This window comes from Stylophora pistillata, chromosome 2 (assembly GCF_964205215.1).
Source record: "Stylophora pistillata chromosome 2, jaStyPist1.2, whole genome shotgun sequence".
Lineage (NCBI taxonomy): Eukaryota > Metazoa > Cnidaria > Anthozoa > Scleractinia > Pocilloporidae > Stylophora > Stylophora pistillata.
Genome location: NC_142520.1, coordinates 773928 through 787458, shown reverse-complemented (window position 1 = coordinate 787458; position 13531 = coordinate 773928). Strand labels below are relative to the sequence as shown.

The 13531-nt window shown below is 37.3% G+C and overlaps 2 protein-coding genes across 3 annotated transcripts; both read right to left on the bottom strand.

Moving 5' to 3' along the window:
• Window positions 1–39: 39 nt before the first annotated feature.
• Window positions 40–5093, bottom strand: LOC111333623 (uncharacterized). The gene is made up of 9 exons (XM_022939244.2): window positions 4884–5093; window positions 4667–4712; window positions 3195–3333; window positions 2731–2812; window positions 2379–2436; window positions 2091–2118; window positions 1701–1760; window positions 1357–1494; window positions 40–972 (listed from the first exon to the last, which is right to left on the bottom strand). Exons 2-9 carry the CDS (start codon window positions 4689–4691, stop codon window positions 747–749), a joined length of 756 nt encoding a protein of 251 aa, XP_022794979.2. The 5' UTR covers window positions 4692–4712; window positions 4884–5093; the 3' UTR covers window positions 40–746.
• Window positions 5094–5242: 149 nt separating this feature from the next.
• On the bottom strand, window positions 5243–13443 carry LOC111333622 (uncharacterized). Of its 2 annotated transcripts, XM_022939243.2 has the most exons (9): window positions 11379–13443; window positions 11097–11190; window positions 10382–10583; window positions 8445–8532; window positions 7836–7890; window positions 7694–7721; window positions 7531–7590; window positions 7081–7215; window positions 5243–6203 (listed from the first exon to the last, which is right to left on the bottom strand). In XM_022939243.2, the coding sequence occupies exons 1-9, from the start codon at window positions 11421–11423 to the stop codon at window positions 5957–5959; spliced, it is 954 nt and encodes a 317-aa protein (XP_022794978.2). In that variant the 5' UTR covers window positions 11424–13443; the 3' UTR covers window positions 5243–5956. The 2 variants fall into 2 exon arrangements, with proteins under 2 accessions (XP_022794978.2, XP_088603717.1); XM_088747591.1 differs by lacking the exon at window positions 7081–7215.
• Between the last annotated feature and the right edge of the window lie 88 nt (window positions 13444–13531).

The following is a 13531-nucleotide window of genomic DNA, read 5'->3' as shown; positions in this document are numbered from 1 at the left end:
AACTGATATTTTATTCACTTTGGTAGATTCCCAAAACAGTACTTTAAAATGAACTTTATTGGTTTGTTTTTGGTTGTGGCGTCAACATTGCACTCTTAAAACACACTAAATACTGTTTGTTATTGGGAGAATTTTGCTTTTTCATTAGGTAGTATACATTTTTCTGTTAGCTCTTCAACAGCTGTCAGTCTTCTTAACCTAATTTGTCAGTAAGAAAACCAAACCGCGTTAGTAAACAATGCTATGTTAGCGGAGGAGTGAGAAAACGAATGGGGTCTGGGTCGGGTCGCGTAATGAACGCGTTTTTTACGCGATCCTGCCCACGGATTTCGCGCCATTTCACTTTTTAAACATCTAGAATAGGCTACTTGAACTGATGTATGCTTTTTAGCGGGAAGTCTCCAAGAGAGAGATAAAGTTCATGGAAAAGGTCACCAGTTCAAATGATAAGATTGGAACTCGTAATTTTTCCAATTGTTGAAATAGTTTGCGGAAAGAGGGATGGAAAGATGGGAAGTCAAAATAACCGTAGACTTGACTGCTTTGCTCTCAATACTTGAATATACATTTAAAAGACATCACAGCTCGTTTATCAATAGCTTTCAGCACTGAAGTCCACCGAAAACAAACATGTAATTTATGAAAAAGTGTTTTTTTTTTTTTTTTTGATGACATTATGGTGTTAGGTTTGCCACCATAACCATCCTTCCCACTAACATGTAATTCCGTGTTGTTAGTGAGCTAGCTTACTCAGCAGTGCTCAGTTCAGTCAGTAATGGTTTCAGCGCTTTGTTGGATCCTTTTGATGTGCCCAGATAAGACATGATCGCTTTTTTGACATGGTAGCGTGACTGCTCCGACAGAGTGTTCAATTCTGTCAGGTTCATTCGCTGCCAATCATTCACTGTTCTAGAATGATCTTCTCTCATTCTTCTTGCAGCCCTCGTCTCCTTTAGACGTTGAAGGTCACTTCTGGAAAACAAACACATTCGTGTCATATGTGAAGCTTGTACCTAATTACTATGAAGCTCAGGTGTTTGAGCAGTCCAAATTCTTGACGTGAACTCGCATTTTTCCTACCCTGCGCTTAGCGGAGCACGACAAGTGCGCCAACGAGTTATTTTTTAAACGTTCATTTTGCACGTTAGAATCGCTGCGGCGTACATTACTGCAACCTACTGTGACCACAGTAACTTCCCCTTGCACTCGTTCTGGTCTTTTGCTCTTTTTTACTGGGACTTTTACTCTTTTTTACTGGGACGGAATACTTAAGTTAGAGTCTGAGAGGGTTAAGACAACACAAAAGCGTCTTATTGTAGCATGGACGGGGAATTTAGAGGAGAGGAATCAACTTACCTGAATGGTTGGACATGAGAGTAGTTCATGTTGAAATGTTGGTACTGTTTTTGTTGGAATCTTGGGTAAGCTACTTTTGGTATCGGAGGGAGCCTGGTACTGCCTTTACTGCTTTCCTTTCCAGATACGTTTTTGCTCCTAAAACCATAAGAAAAAGAATTATGATTCATTAGTGAAATTGCACTGTAGCTAGGGCTTTTTAGAGGAGTGTTTAAGAATTTGGGGTTTGTTTGATTAAAATCATGAAACCGTTGTCTTAGCACGACATGTTGGTTTCTCAGCACCCTGGTACATTTATGCAAGCGCATGGCTCACATCTTATTAAAAGAAAGGCCGGCACGTACCAGACTTGAGGCTTGTAAAAACAGTGTGGTGTAACGGAGTCGTATTTGGGACCTGGGAAACTAAAAGAAAGCTGAGTTAGTAAAGAGAGGCCTGGTGCGTGTTACCTGAAAAAGACGCAAAACAAGAGCGCTTTGCGATCGAATGTCTCAACAGCCAATCAGAGAACAGGTAAAGATCTCAACAGCCAACCACAACACAGGTAAAGATCTTAAAGCGCCAATGAGAAATACAAACATTTGAAGGAAATTGACCAAGTTCTATTTTTGGTTAAAGAGTTGGCGCGAGTTTTGTAGACCAATCACGGAGCGCAGTGAAGTAAAAAACAAAGTGATGCCGGTTACCTTTTGGCACTCGATCAAACATTTCCATAAAAATCATTAAAGACTTACTGATCCATCCTCCAGGACTCCTCTGGGTCTGAAAGTTCAACAAAACAACCCATTACATCATCGATAAATAACTCTTTGAGTGACTCTGATGATGGCTTCCACTCCGAGCGAGAAGCGCCAGTCATTGTAACCCACAACAATCCATTCCAGGACTTTTCTCAGGTGGATGATCAGACTGCACGATTGAGCGTTATAACATATCTTATATGGAGCATCAAGCATTGAATCTTGTGTTTAGCCCCTTAACTCTACTTAGCCTCTCTCTCTCTTTCTCTCCCTGATACTTACCGACAAGTCGAAGAGTCGTGGCTCTTGTACCCCACCCCGGACGGGGAACGTAGTCAACCTGCAACCGATAATGTAAAAGGGGTATTACAAGATAATTCGGCTTTAGCGACTGAGTTGATAAGCTAAATTTTTCACCGTAAATATTTTCTAAAATTGACGTTTCGAGCGTTTGCCCTCCATTGTCGTTTGCTCTGTGACCTATAGAGTTACCCGCATTACTATTAAGAGAGAGAGACTTTTGACCAATGACCGAGCGATAGGGGAGTCACGATGATTTTAGAGAAATCCGATTTTAATCAGTCTCCTTTGATCCTTTGATACTATTTTTATTGCATGATAATTATCTACTTACCTGGTCATCGATCATGTAGTTGACGACGTAAGTATTGTAATATGGCGCAAGATCATTGAAAACATCTGGAGTGTATGGTTTCCTTGAGAAAAGTCGAAAAAAAAAAAATTCATGATGAGATCTTTCCGAGGGTTGTAACGGTTTCGAAGAGATCCTTGATAATCACACAGAAAAAGGTAGACTGCAAAAAAAGCTCAAAGAAAAAATATGATATTATCTTACAAAGTTAAAAGAATCACCTAAGAACTTACAAGTTGGCGTATAACTTCTAAAGGCTTACTATACTGAAGGTTTACTATACTAAAGGTTTACTATACTAAAGGTTTACTATACTAGGGCTTACTATATTAAAATATTGCTATATTAAAGGCTTACTATACTAAAGGCTTAGTGTACTAAAGGCTTACTATACTAAAGGCTTACTATATTAAAGGCTTACTATGCTAAATCAATAGACTACTCACACTTCCGTTTTGCTGACAAGACTGCTGTTGTTAATCATTTCTTTTTTCACCCGATGTAGTTCACAAAGCAGTTGAGAGCGCATGCGTTTCTGTTCTTGTATGGGTTCTTCTTCCTCCGGCTGCTGCATTTCTGGAGCGCCTAAAATGTTACAACGACAACACCAAATTAGGAGAATAGACAATTTTTCGCTTCTCATACCAAAACGAAATCCACATAAATTATTTGTGCAATCTACTTTAGAGGAATGTTTTTCTTGTGTGTTGTGGCCAATCCTCTTGGCACGATACTTTAGTCTTTTCCTTTCCAGTTGTTCTGATTTTTCGCCCCAGCATGCCACTGGTGCTCAGCACGCGGAAGAATCAAACCTAAGGAGTTGCGTTTATATAATTGGTTCTTATTTATGGTGTATAGGAAGCAGATGCAAATTTGACGTCATCACTGATAACTTTTTGCTTCTTTGTTATATGAAACAAATAGACTCCATGTTGTCGTGGGTCCGTTCAGATACGTCAGAATATGGTAAGAACATTAGTGACACATTCGGCTGGACTGACGTCGTGTTCCACTTTTTTGTTTTTACCGCATCAGTGACGTCATCTGTAATCTATTACTGAACAGGCGCACGATAACATGGCTTCCATGTGTTGAGCTTTCAACTGTTTGCGAGTCTATATCTGTGAGATGTCCGTTGAAATCAAAACTCAAGATTGTTTTTTTTCCAGGTGTTGTTGGCTTATGGATGACACGTGCATGGTCCTATGTTGTTCGTAACAAATTAAATTCTTATACTAATTCACAGGTTTGACAATGCAGCTATAAGGTCACACGTTTACTGTCTTTACCGTACACAAGTTAACATTTTATTTTTGAAATATATGATCAAAGGCAGTTTTATTTAATTTTTTATTTTCATCACAAAGAACAGAAACCACCGAAGTTATTCTGGATGTTGAAGAAATAAGTAATTTGTTTGGTGTTCGACGACAGAAAATTTAATTACTATATAGTAAGGAATAGAAGTAAAGGGGGAAAATGTACGTCTCGCAAAAACTAACATGAATATTTTTAACGGGTCAGAGACAGTAATAACAGCAGGTTTCTCTTCAAAACTTTGATGAAATAATAATTGTTTACTGTTTGTGGAAAGGAACACTTTGACATGGCCGAAAAAGTAATTGTTTGTTCTTGACAAGAAATTTGGAACAACAAACATGTAAAATCAACCTACGTTACTGAGTTGAAAGAAGTGTGGGTAACACACAAACAAAACTTGATTAACTTTTTTTTACCAACGGAAAAAACTTGCCTAGTTGTTATTTCTAGTTGGCGAGACATTAGAAAAAAGTCGTGTGGCGCCTTTCATCATCAAGGCATACTTAACAAGTTCTTGAATGTAAACATTTATCGATTATCGTGTCGCTACTCAAACTGAAGAGATATTAAATCCTCATTACATCTAAACATTCTTTACCTTGTGTTGAAGCTTCATCAGCCATCGTATTTCAACTTTGACTGACCTGCGAAAGAATTTCCTTTGCTAAAACTTGAAAATATTATTCGCAAACAATTCAACTGTTGTGGTATCACTTACATTACAAACTCGCAAAGCAGACTTACTTCTCTGCAAATTGGAGGCAAAAAGATGTTTTACTAATCAAAACATATGTTTGTTGAAAACTAAAACTCACCCAAAATAACAAAGAGAGGAACAAATAAGTTTGCGGAAATGTTGTGCTGCTGTAAGAGTACTTCAATTCTTTTTAAGCTCTTTGCTCCTCAGACTGGTTTCTATGGAGATCACAGTCTAACAGGTCCCTTGGGGCTGTTACAGTAATCATAGGTGTGTGTTTGCATATCAATTGAACGGATATTAAATATTCAAACAAAAGAAACTCGTATACTCTCGCGGTCTGGCATTGTTTCAACCCAATAAACGTTCAAACAATGGGATTACTTTTAGTCCCAGTATTCTTGAATTCACGTTAACTTTGTTGTTTTTCCTAAGGAGGAACAGTCAACGTGAAAAGGTCTGATCAAGTAAAGAAACTAAAAGAATAACTGTTTCATTTTTTAACCAGTTTGTAAAATTATGTACACACATAAGAAGGAATTTAATGAAGAAATTAAAAGAAGTGAATCTAGCCCAAAGCACAGAATGAAACTTACAGCCGATCGTATTTCACATCAAATGAATATAAACAAAGATATCGTTTTGAAATTCAAAGGATGAACTGTAAATTTCCAAATACAACATTAATTTTAAATTCTTTTTCCTCATTATCACTCGCATAGCTCTGTGCGTGGAAAACCGAAATTAAGGTAATTGTTACCGGGTCGTAGTTGAGTACATATATAAATCTATAGCTCTCGGCTTTGTTAAATTCATAAATTTTACACAAAAAGGCTTTGAAAATTATAACAGGCATAAATGTTGCAAACACTCTTCTCTATGAATGGTTTCTACAAATGGTTCAAAAGATATTTCTGAAAATGACAGAAAGAAGTCTCGACTTCGTCATTACTCGTAAGTATTCCGAAGTGTGGCTGTCGACCTCGACAATACTCGTCGGTCCTTGGAAGGGTTGAGACTTTCACACTTTTTAATATCTTAATAGCAAAAAATTGACGTACGTGGCGGATATTGAGTTTACGTTGATGACTAAACTGCGACAAAAATGGTGATCCAAACGTGGCTTGTTCATGTACTGCTGTTACAACAACACTCGTGATGATTTAATAATTTAAGACTCCAGAAAAACTCTCAATGCTGCAAAACGATTTCGCGAGAAGCTGCGTCCAATTCTTTGGTCAGTGGTTTCAGTGCACGGCTCGACCCTCGGGATGTCCCGAGATAGGACTCGATGGTTTTTTTGAAGTGATATCTGGGGCTAGGAGGAAGTTTCTTCAGTTCCGACAAATTCATACGATTCCAGTCCTGCTTTGTTCTTTCATAATCAACCTTTGCTTGCCTCTCTGCAAGTGCCTCAGATGTGCTGTAAAGGTCGCTCCTTAAAAGGAAACATAACAAATAAATAACTTACAACACTGCAGACAAACGTCTGCGCATGTGCAAACGTTGTACTGACTTAGTGGCGGGCTTCCAGGCTATCAGAACCAAGTTGTCTCATACGAGTTACTAACAACCACACGAGCCAGTAGGTCACTGCGTTCTTTAAGGGTAGGAATATTATGGTAAAGCTCAAAACAGAATGGTAAATCAACGGGATACCCGTACTTGAATAATCTTTGTGTTCGAAAGTGTAGAGTTTTCCTATTCCCTAGGTTTGTTTCCATTTACCGATTTCTATGAAAGTTCTAAATTACTTACGCTTATTTTGCGAGACAGCGGTTATTTCTTTACGTTTTCCTTTGGAATTTTGTGCGAGAAACTAGCGCACGCGCGGCCAGAAAGGATCCCCTTGCACGTGCTCGACGTTTGACCGCTGTGTTTTAACATATTGGCAGCGCTGACAGAGCTGAATGACGAAATGCTACGTCAAAGGACACGTCAAAGGGTAAACGGTCACCAACGCGGGCTCAACCATGCGAGGTTAAAAATTTAGCGAAATTCGCGTAGAATAATAAGGGCTGACATTTAAAACCGAGGCACTTTGTTGTCATCGAAGCCATTTTCTAATCTCCAAAGTTTTTAAGGAGAAAATTAATTTTCTCCTTAAAAATTTTGGGGGTGTACAAAGTTTTTGGAGGTTGTTCTGTAGAAGAAAAGCGGCAAGGAAAACAACGTTAAGAAGCAACAGAATAGGAAATCAACCATGCAAACGACTCAAAATTCGTTTTCCGCGCCAAAACTTGGCGCATGCGCTACACTATTTAGCTCTGTCGGCAGCACTTGTAATTACATGTACAATTTCTTGCCACACATACCTGAAGTCAGCTAAGTGATCATAAGTCATTTTGTGTGGCTGATAATTTGATTGGTTGAATTTCGGAAAATTTGGCATTGGCAAAGGAGGGAGTCTGGTGCTGCCTTCGTTGTTTGGTTGGGACAGGTTTCTGCTCCTGTAAACCAGATTAAAAACTTGTGGATGAAACTGCTCAAAATTGTTTCAAATTGCCAAAGTTAATGAGTAACAGCTAAAAAAATTTAAATTTTAATGCTCAATAAATTTAAATTTTTAATGGGCCAACTTTCTTTGTAGTTTTGAACAACCAACAAAAGTTATTTTTTACTATTCAGCAGTCTATTTTTGTCAAATTTTATTCCCTTAAATTTTGTTTTCCAAAGAAAAAATTTAACAATAAAATGTTTTGCCGACCGAGTTCCATTAATATCCTCCAACAGTTTGTAACAAAATTAAAATAAGCATTATTTACCATTTTGTTGGGTGAAAAAGTCTTCCAGGCAATCTTGACTGTGGAACTGGAATAGGGAAGCTGAACAAAATAATGACAGAAAATATTTTGAGACGTATGTTGAGAAAATGATTGCAAGTGTTTTTCATAAAGTAAAAATATTCACAAAAAAATTAATACTCACTTGTCCAGTTTCCAAGAGATTTCTGGATCTAAAATAAAACAAAATAAAGTACCTTTTATTCTATTGAGCTGCACGGGGCTAATTAAAGTTTAGACTTTTCTATAGATGAGAGTTATCCTGTATCGCACATCAAGAATCTTACCTACAACTCCAAGTGCTGTTGGTCTGTGGCCATAACCTCTATAATTTATTACTTCCTGTTTGGAAACAAAATCCAAATTACTACTGAGAACATCCTCCTGGCTGACCTCTAAAACCAGTCTACAATGTGAGTAGAGGATGTGTGGGGGTGGGGGGGGGGTGGGGAGGCAGATGAGGTCCCAGAAGAAGCTCAAGCCCCCCTCCCACTAAGTGTAAATGTGAGGGGTGGACAAATTTCAGTCTCCTTTACTTCTTAAATTCATTTCATCGTGATCAAGTTTGCATGTTGATTGGGTGAGCAAAAAGGTGTCAAATTTTTATGGCAAAAACTTCCTATTTGTGCACTGCTACAAACCAAAGTTACATACACAATGAATGTTATGAAAATTTCAAAGAGGCTTACTTGTCTCATCAAACTTCACAAGGAACATTTGAGAAAATGTGAGTAATTATAGGTCTTTGGTTTAGTGTACTATAAGCCCCCCCCCCCCCTTGCACCCACTGCCCCCCTCATATCTTCAAAATTTCCTTGGATTCCTCTGTATCAGAAGTGCGGTAGAAGACACATCAAAGAGGTTAGGGAATGGGATATTTGAGAATAATTAAATACCTGTTGTAGATCTTGAATTGTAGTGTTGACCATATAGCAATTGTAGTATGGTGACAGACTATTAAAAATATCAGGAGAAAATGGTCTCCTATTGGGAAAAAGTACAAAAAATTCATATCACTCAATACCAGTTACCCAGAAAAAAATGTGATATGTCATTAAATCAAAGGTCCATTTATGATGAGGTATGTGTAATAGGTTGGGGCCCTCATGTTAGTTCCTTCAGTTTGAAGATTGAATCAGTGTAAAGTAGTTACCAACCCCTTGGCCCCACCCATCTGCGGATACCATCTCACATGCAGAACTGGACAGCAGTCATGAATAATAAATAAATTAATAAATGTATTAATAAATTATAATAAATTAATATGTATATATAAAGTGTAAAATTTTGATTTTTGTAAAACAGTGCTCAATACACAGAAGTAGAGCAATGTATATATTGTGGGAGGAAAAAGATGAACTTGTAGTTTATTTGTCATTTTCCTCCCACTATATATATATATATATATATATATATATATGAATATATATATATATATATATATATATATATATATATATATGAATATTATATATATATATATATATATAAATGTGAGGGTAGAGCCTACCTTGGCATAAAGTGCTCAATGCTGTGTTAGCAGAGCTGGGTATACATTAGTTGAAGAATCAAAGAGGACGCATCGATTCTCTGTTACTCTGAGTTTCGCGCTGAAGTGCTCGTCAGACAGAATTCTGACGAGCGCTTTGGCACAAACTCAGAGTAACAGAGAATCGATGCGTCCTCTTTGATTCTTCAACTAATGTATATATATGTATATATCAAGTCTGTGTTTCAATTTTTCCATATGACAGTGCTCAATACATAAAAGTAGAGTGCAATATATGTTGAGTAGAAAAATACAACAACTATGTTTTGGGATAAAAACGTAGTTGTTGTATTCTTCTACTCAACACATATACATATATAGATATATATATATACATATTCCTGTGGGTATAAAGAGAAACAATAATAATAATCTTCTGAATAAAGATCACCCTTCATTTTTTTATTAATATATTTACTTATCATTTCTTTATTTTAATGACTGTTCTAAAATTTAAAATTTATAGTGTTTTCAGTTTTCAAATGAAGAGGCACATGAAAGAAAGCTCCAAGTGACTTTATGCTACATCAATTTCTCTCTATGTTTCATGAGGCAAAATGTGAAAACATGAAAAGAGACTTTAGTACACCAGATTTCACCTAAGGCTCTTTTCTCTACACCCCTTTGCATAAATATTCTTAATTAGGGTTGGAAAATCCTCACCGACTAGAGAAAGACCAGTTAGATAATGAAAAGAGAATTTAGTACACCAGATTTCACCTAAGGCTCTTTTCTCTACACCCCTTTGCATAAATATTCTTAATTAGGGTTGGAAAATCCTCACTGACTAGAGAAAGACCAGTTAGATAATATAACCTTTTGACCCCTACAGTGACAAGCATCTAACTTCTCCTTACAATAACAACCCTGAATTACAAAATTTAAGGTCAGGAGAATAAATGCAAAGATCATCAAAAGAAGCTCTTGATTGCTACACAAATTCTTCTCAGCACCTCACTAAATGTATAGAGAAGAGTATGCTGGGGAGGATCCAGGATTTAGTCGAGGGGGATTCGGAGAATTGTCCCCCTCCTGTGGGGTCCAAGCTTTTGAAAATTAGGTCTTCGGAAACATGATTTCCAACGTTCTGAGGGAAAATTTTGGGGGCTCGACCGAACCACCCCTGGATCCGCTCCAGGTATGGAGAATATGCATACTGATGTTAGGGTGTGAAGGGACTACCAACCACGGCCAAGAACAGCTGAGAATAAATCGAATGAACAGATTACAAGCTTGTCTAAACTTATCACTTCGTTAGCGTTGGGACGCCTGTGGTTCACTTACACAGGAGGTCGCTGGATCGATTGTTGAAATTCTCTCATCTGATTCTTCAGCCTGTAAAACTCTGCTAACATCTGTTGTGTCTTTTTATCCATGTGAGTTGATGCTCTGGAGCTTGGAGGTTTAGAACCTTGCTTGGTTTTCATATTCGTTTGCGGCTTGTCTTGTTTCGTAGTTTTCTCTGCAACATTACTTTCATCTTCATCTGGGGAAAAAGTGTTTATTTCATGTTACTAGAATACAAAACTCCACAGACTGAAGGCATTCCCTGGCATTACACCAATTTTAATTAGCTTGTTGTTTTTCTCATTTGTGGGAAATGATACGCACGATTTTTTAAGCTTGAATACGACAAATTATGATCAATTCGTGATGTTACAAATTACCATTTGATCACGCGCGTGGATTCGTATCATGTATTGGTCTGAATTCTTTATCGAGAAAGTTGCCCGGATCATTGTTTCGTTATTTGACAAACGCAACTCGTTGCTTCAAAGTTATGCAAAACTGGCAACTATCAACTTAAGTCACTTTCCTCGAACTTTACACTTTATATCTACAAATTTCCGATCCGTCAAGCATAATATTGTTGTACCTAAAAGCCTCATAATGTATACCGATTCTCGCACAAAATCCAATTGCCTCACACTTCCTATTTTCAGAATGCTAATTTTTACTCTAATATTAAACAGAATTTACGTTTACGCAGATCAATTACCAGCAGTGACCGTATGAAAACCCTCGTCTTCCTCAACAACAGCGGTTTCACCTTCCACAGCTTCTCCGTGTTCTGCAGCGCTGTAATTATTTTCCTTTGTGAAGAATAAAAGGAAAATTAAGGTTTCACTATAAAGCTAAGTCAAAAAGCCACAAAGCGGGCTTTAAATTATCCCAAGAGACTTATTAAAAGTCAAAAGCTTCTGGTCAAAATTTATTGCGAGACAATTATTTAAGTACTTCGTTCGTCTCGAAGGATTTCTAACATGCTTTGTTATCTTACCTTGGAGTCGCTCATTGCATCTAAGGCTTGGGGTGGCTCTTCCATGTTACGCGGCTGGTTTAGCAAGTTACAAGCAGGCTAATAGTAGGTATATTTCACCGCGGCTGTCGGAGGAATCATGCATCAAATTAGACCTTGACGAAGATTTAACTTTCTAAAATCGTTTCCATGGTTATCTGAATTGGAGATGACACTGGAAGCCAATCACCGGATACGTTTATTATTGCGCAAATATTATTGTTCATTCAAATTGATATGTTAGGGAAACAGTGTTGTACTGTCTGAATACAATATATTAAGAAATATATTGACTGAATATGATAATAAACTCTGAGTGATTACTTTCGTGACTTACCCTCACAAAGGAAACAGAAGCTGATGTGACGTCACGCGCAGACTACTTGTTAAAATCACGACACATTATACACATTATTACACATTAGATTTTTTATTCTGCGAGGTTATAAGTAACTTAAAAGTGACATGAATGGTCCAAACATTGAAGCTGTTTTATGCTTCTATTTTGATAGAAAAAATAACAATTGGCGACATGCTCCTTCGCGATTTGCTCCTTAAGCTTTCTGTCAGCTATTGAACTCTAACGGGAGAAGGCAAAACCAGTCTCTTAGGTCGAGCTGGGCTTATTGTCTCAGTCTAAGTTCGTGTGTCAAACCCGCTGAAGTGGCTTGCGTCAGGCTCTGACCGGTGTTGGATGGCAGACAATCCCGAGCATGACGAAGGGGGCTATATGATTTTCTATTTTCATTTAATTCTCAGCTTTTTATTGAGTCATGATCTTAAATTAATGAAACAAATGCACTCATTGGATTTTTTTTCTGAGGAAGTACCAAACAAAACTGTTGTGAAGTTCATCTACATTATTATTTTCTCCTCCAAGAGAAAGGATTCTCTAATTAAACCCTCTTCTTAGGAGTATAGCCTCTTGTAATGGCGTGCACTTTCGAGAAGAAAAGTGCCTGTTGGCACCTGTAGTTTGCGTATGTTGAAACTGTCGTTACCACCCATTTAAAGTAAAATTGAATGCAGTGTAAGTACCTTCGCCGTCGCAGATCAAGTTGCGTTGATAAATCAAGCGAAGTAACTCTTAACATAGCAACTGTTAATAATAATAGAAATAATAATAATAATAATAATACAGCATTTGTAGTTCGCAAATTCCATGTGGATATGCTCAAATGGGCATTACAACATATCACTAAATAGTTTCGAAAATAGTTTAAAACTAAGAGAACAATAATAAATAGGTTAGGATTACAATATTTTGAATAATTAACATATAAAATAAAGTAATTAATATTAGGCAGGCTATGAAAATGCAGCACGAAATAAATGTGTCTTAAGTTTAGACTTGAAGCCAGCAACAGTGTTTTCAGACCTAATTTCCAGAGGAAGCGCGTTCTAAAGTTTCGGCGCAGCATACGTGAAGGAGCGATCACCAATAGTTACTTTAGACAACTTTTTAGGATAACTAAGGAGGAGGTTATCACGAGAACTCCTAAGATTATACCGTGAAGGTGACTTAATGGAAATTAAAGAGGCTACATATGTAGGTGCCAAACCTTTAAGAACCTTAAAAGTAATTAAAAGAATTTTAAAAACAATTCGAAATTTAACTGGTAGCCAGTGTAAATCAAAAAGTAAAGGTGTAATATGGCAGTATCTACCCTGCTGACAAACCAGTCTAGCAGCAGCATTCCGCATTCTTTGAAGCTTATTTAAATGATAGTCAGGAATACCATAGAAAATACTGTTACAAAAGTCAATCCTAGATGACACAAATGCATGCATCAGAGTCTCAGTGCACCGACTAGAGAGGTACTTCCGTAAACGCCGAATATTATAGAGATAATAAAAACAAGAGCTAGACAATTTCGTTATGTGGGTAGCCATTGATAAGTTTGTGTCAAACCAAGAACTGAGGTTTCTAGCAAAGGAGACTGGTGAGACGCTGCAATCACCCCACCCGTATACAATGATTATTAACTTTAGCCAACTGCTGAGGTGTTCCTATGACCAAAAATTCAGACTTAAATTAAACTGTTAAGTCAAGTTTATTTGCCAGCAGGAAAAGCATTCTATTCTTAGTAAATATCTTCACTGTACAACAAATGAATCTATATCAAGATTTTTCT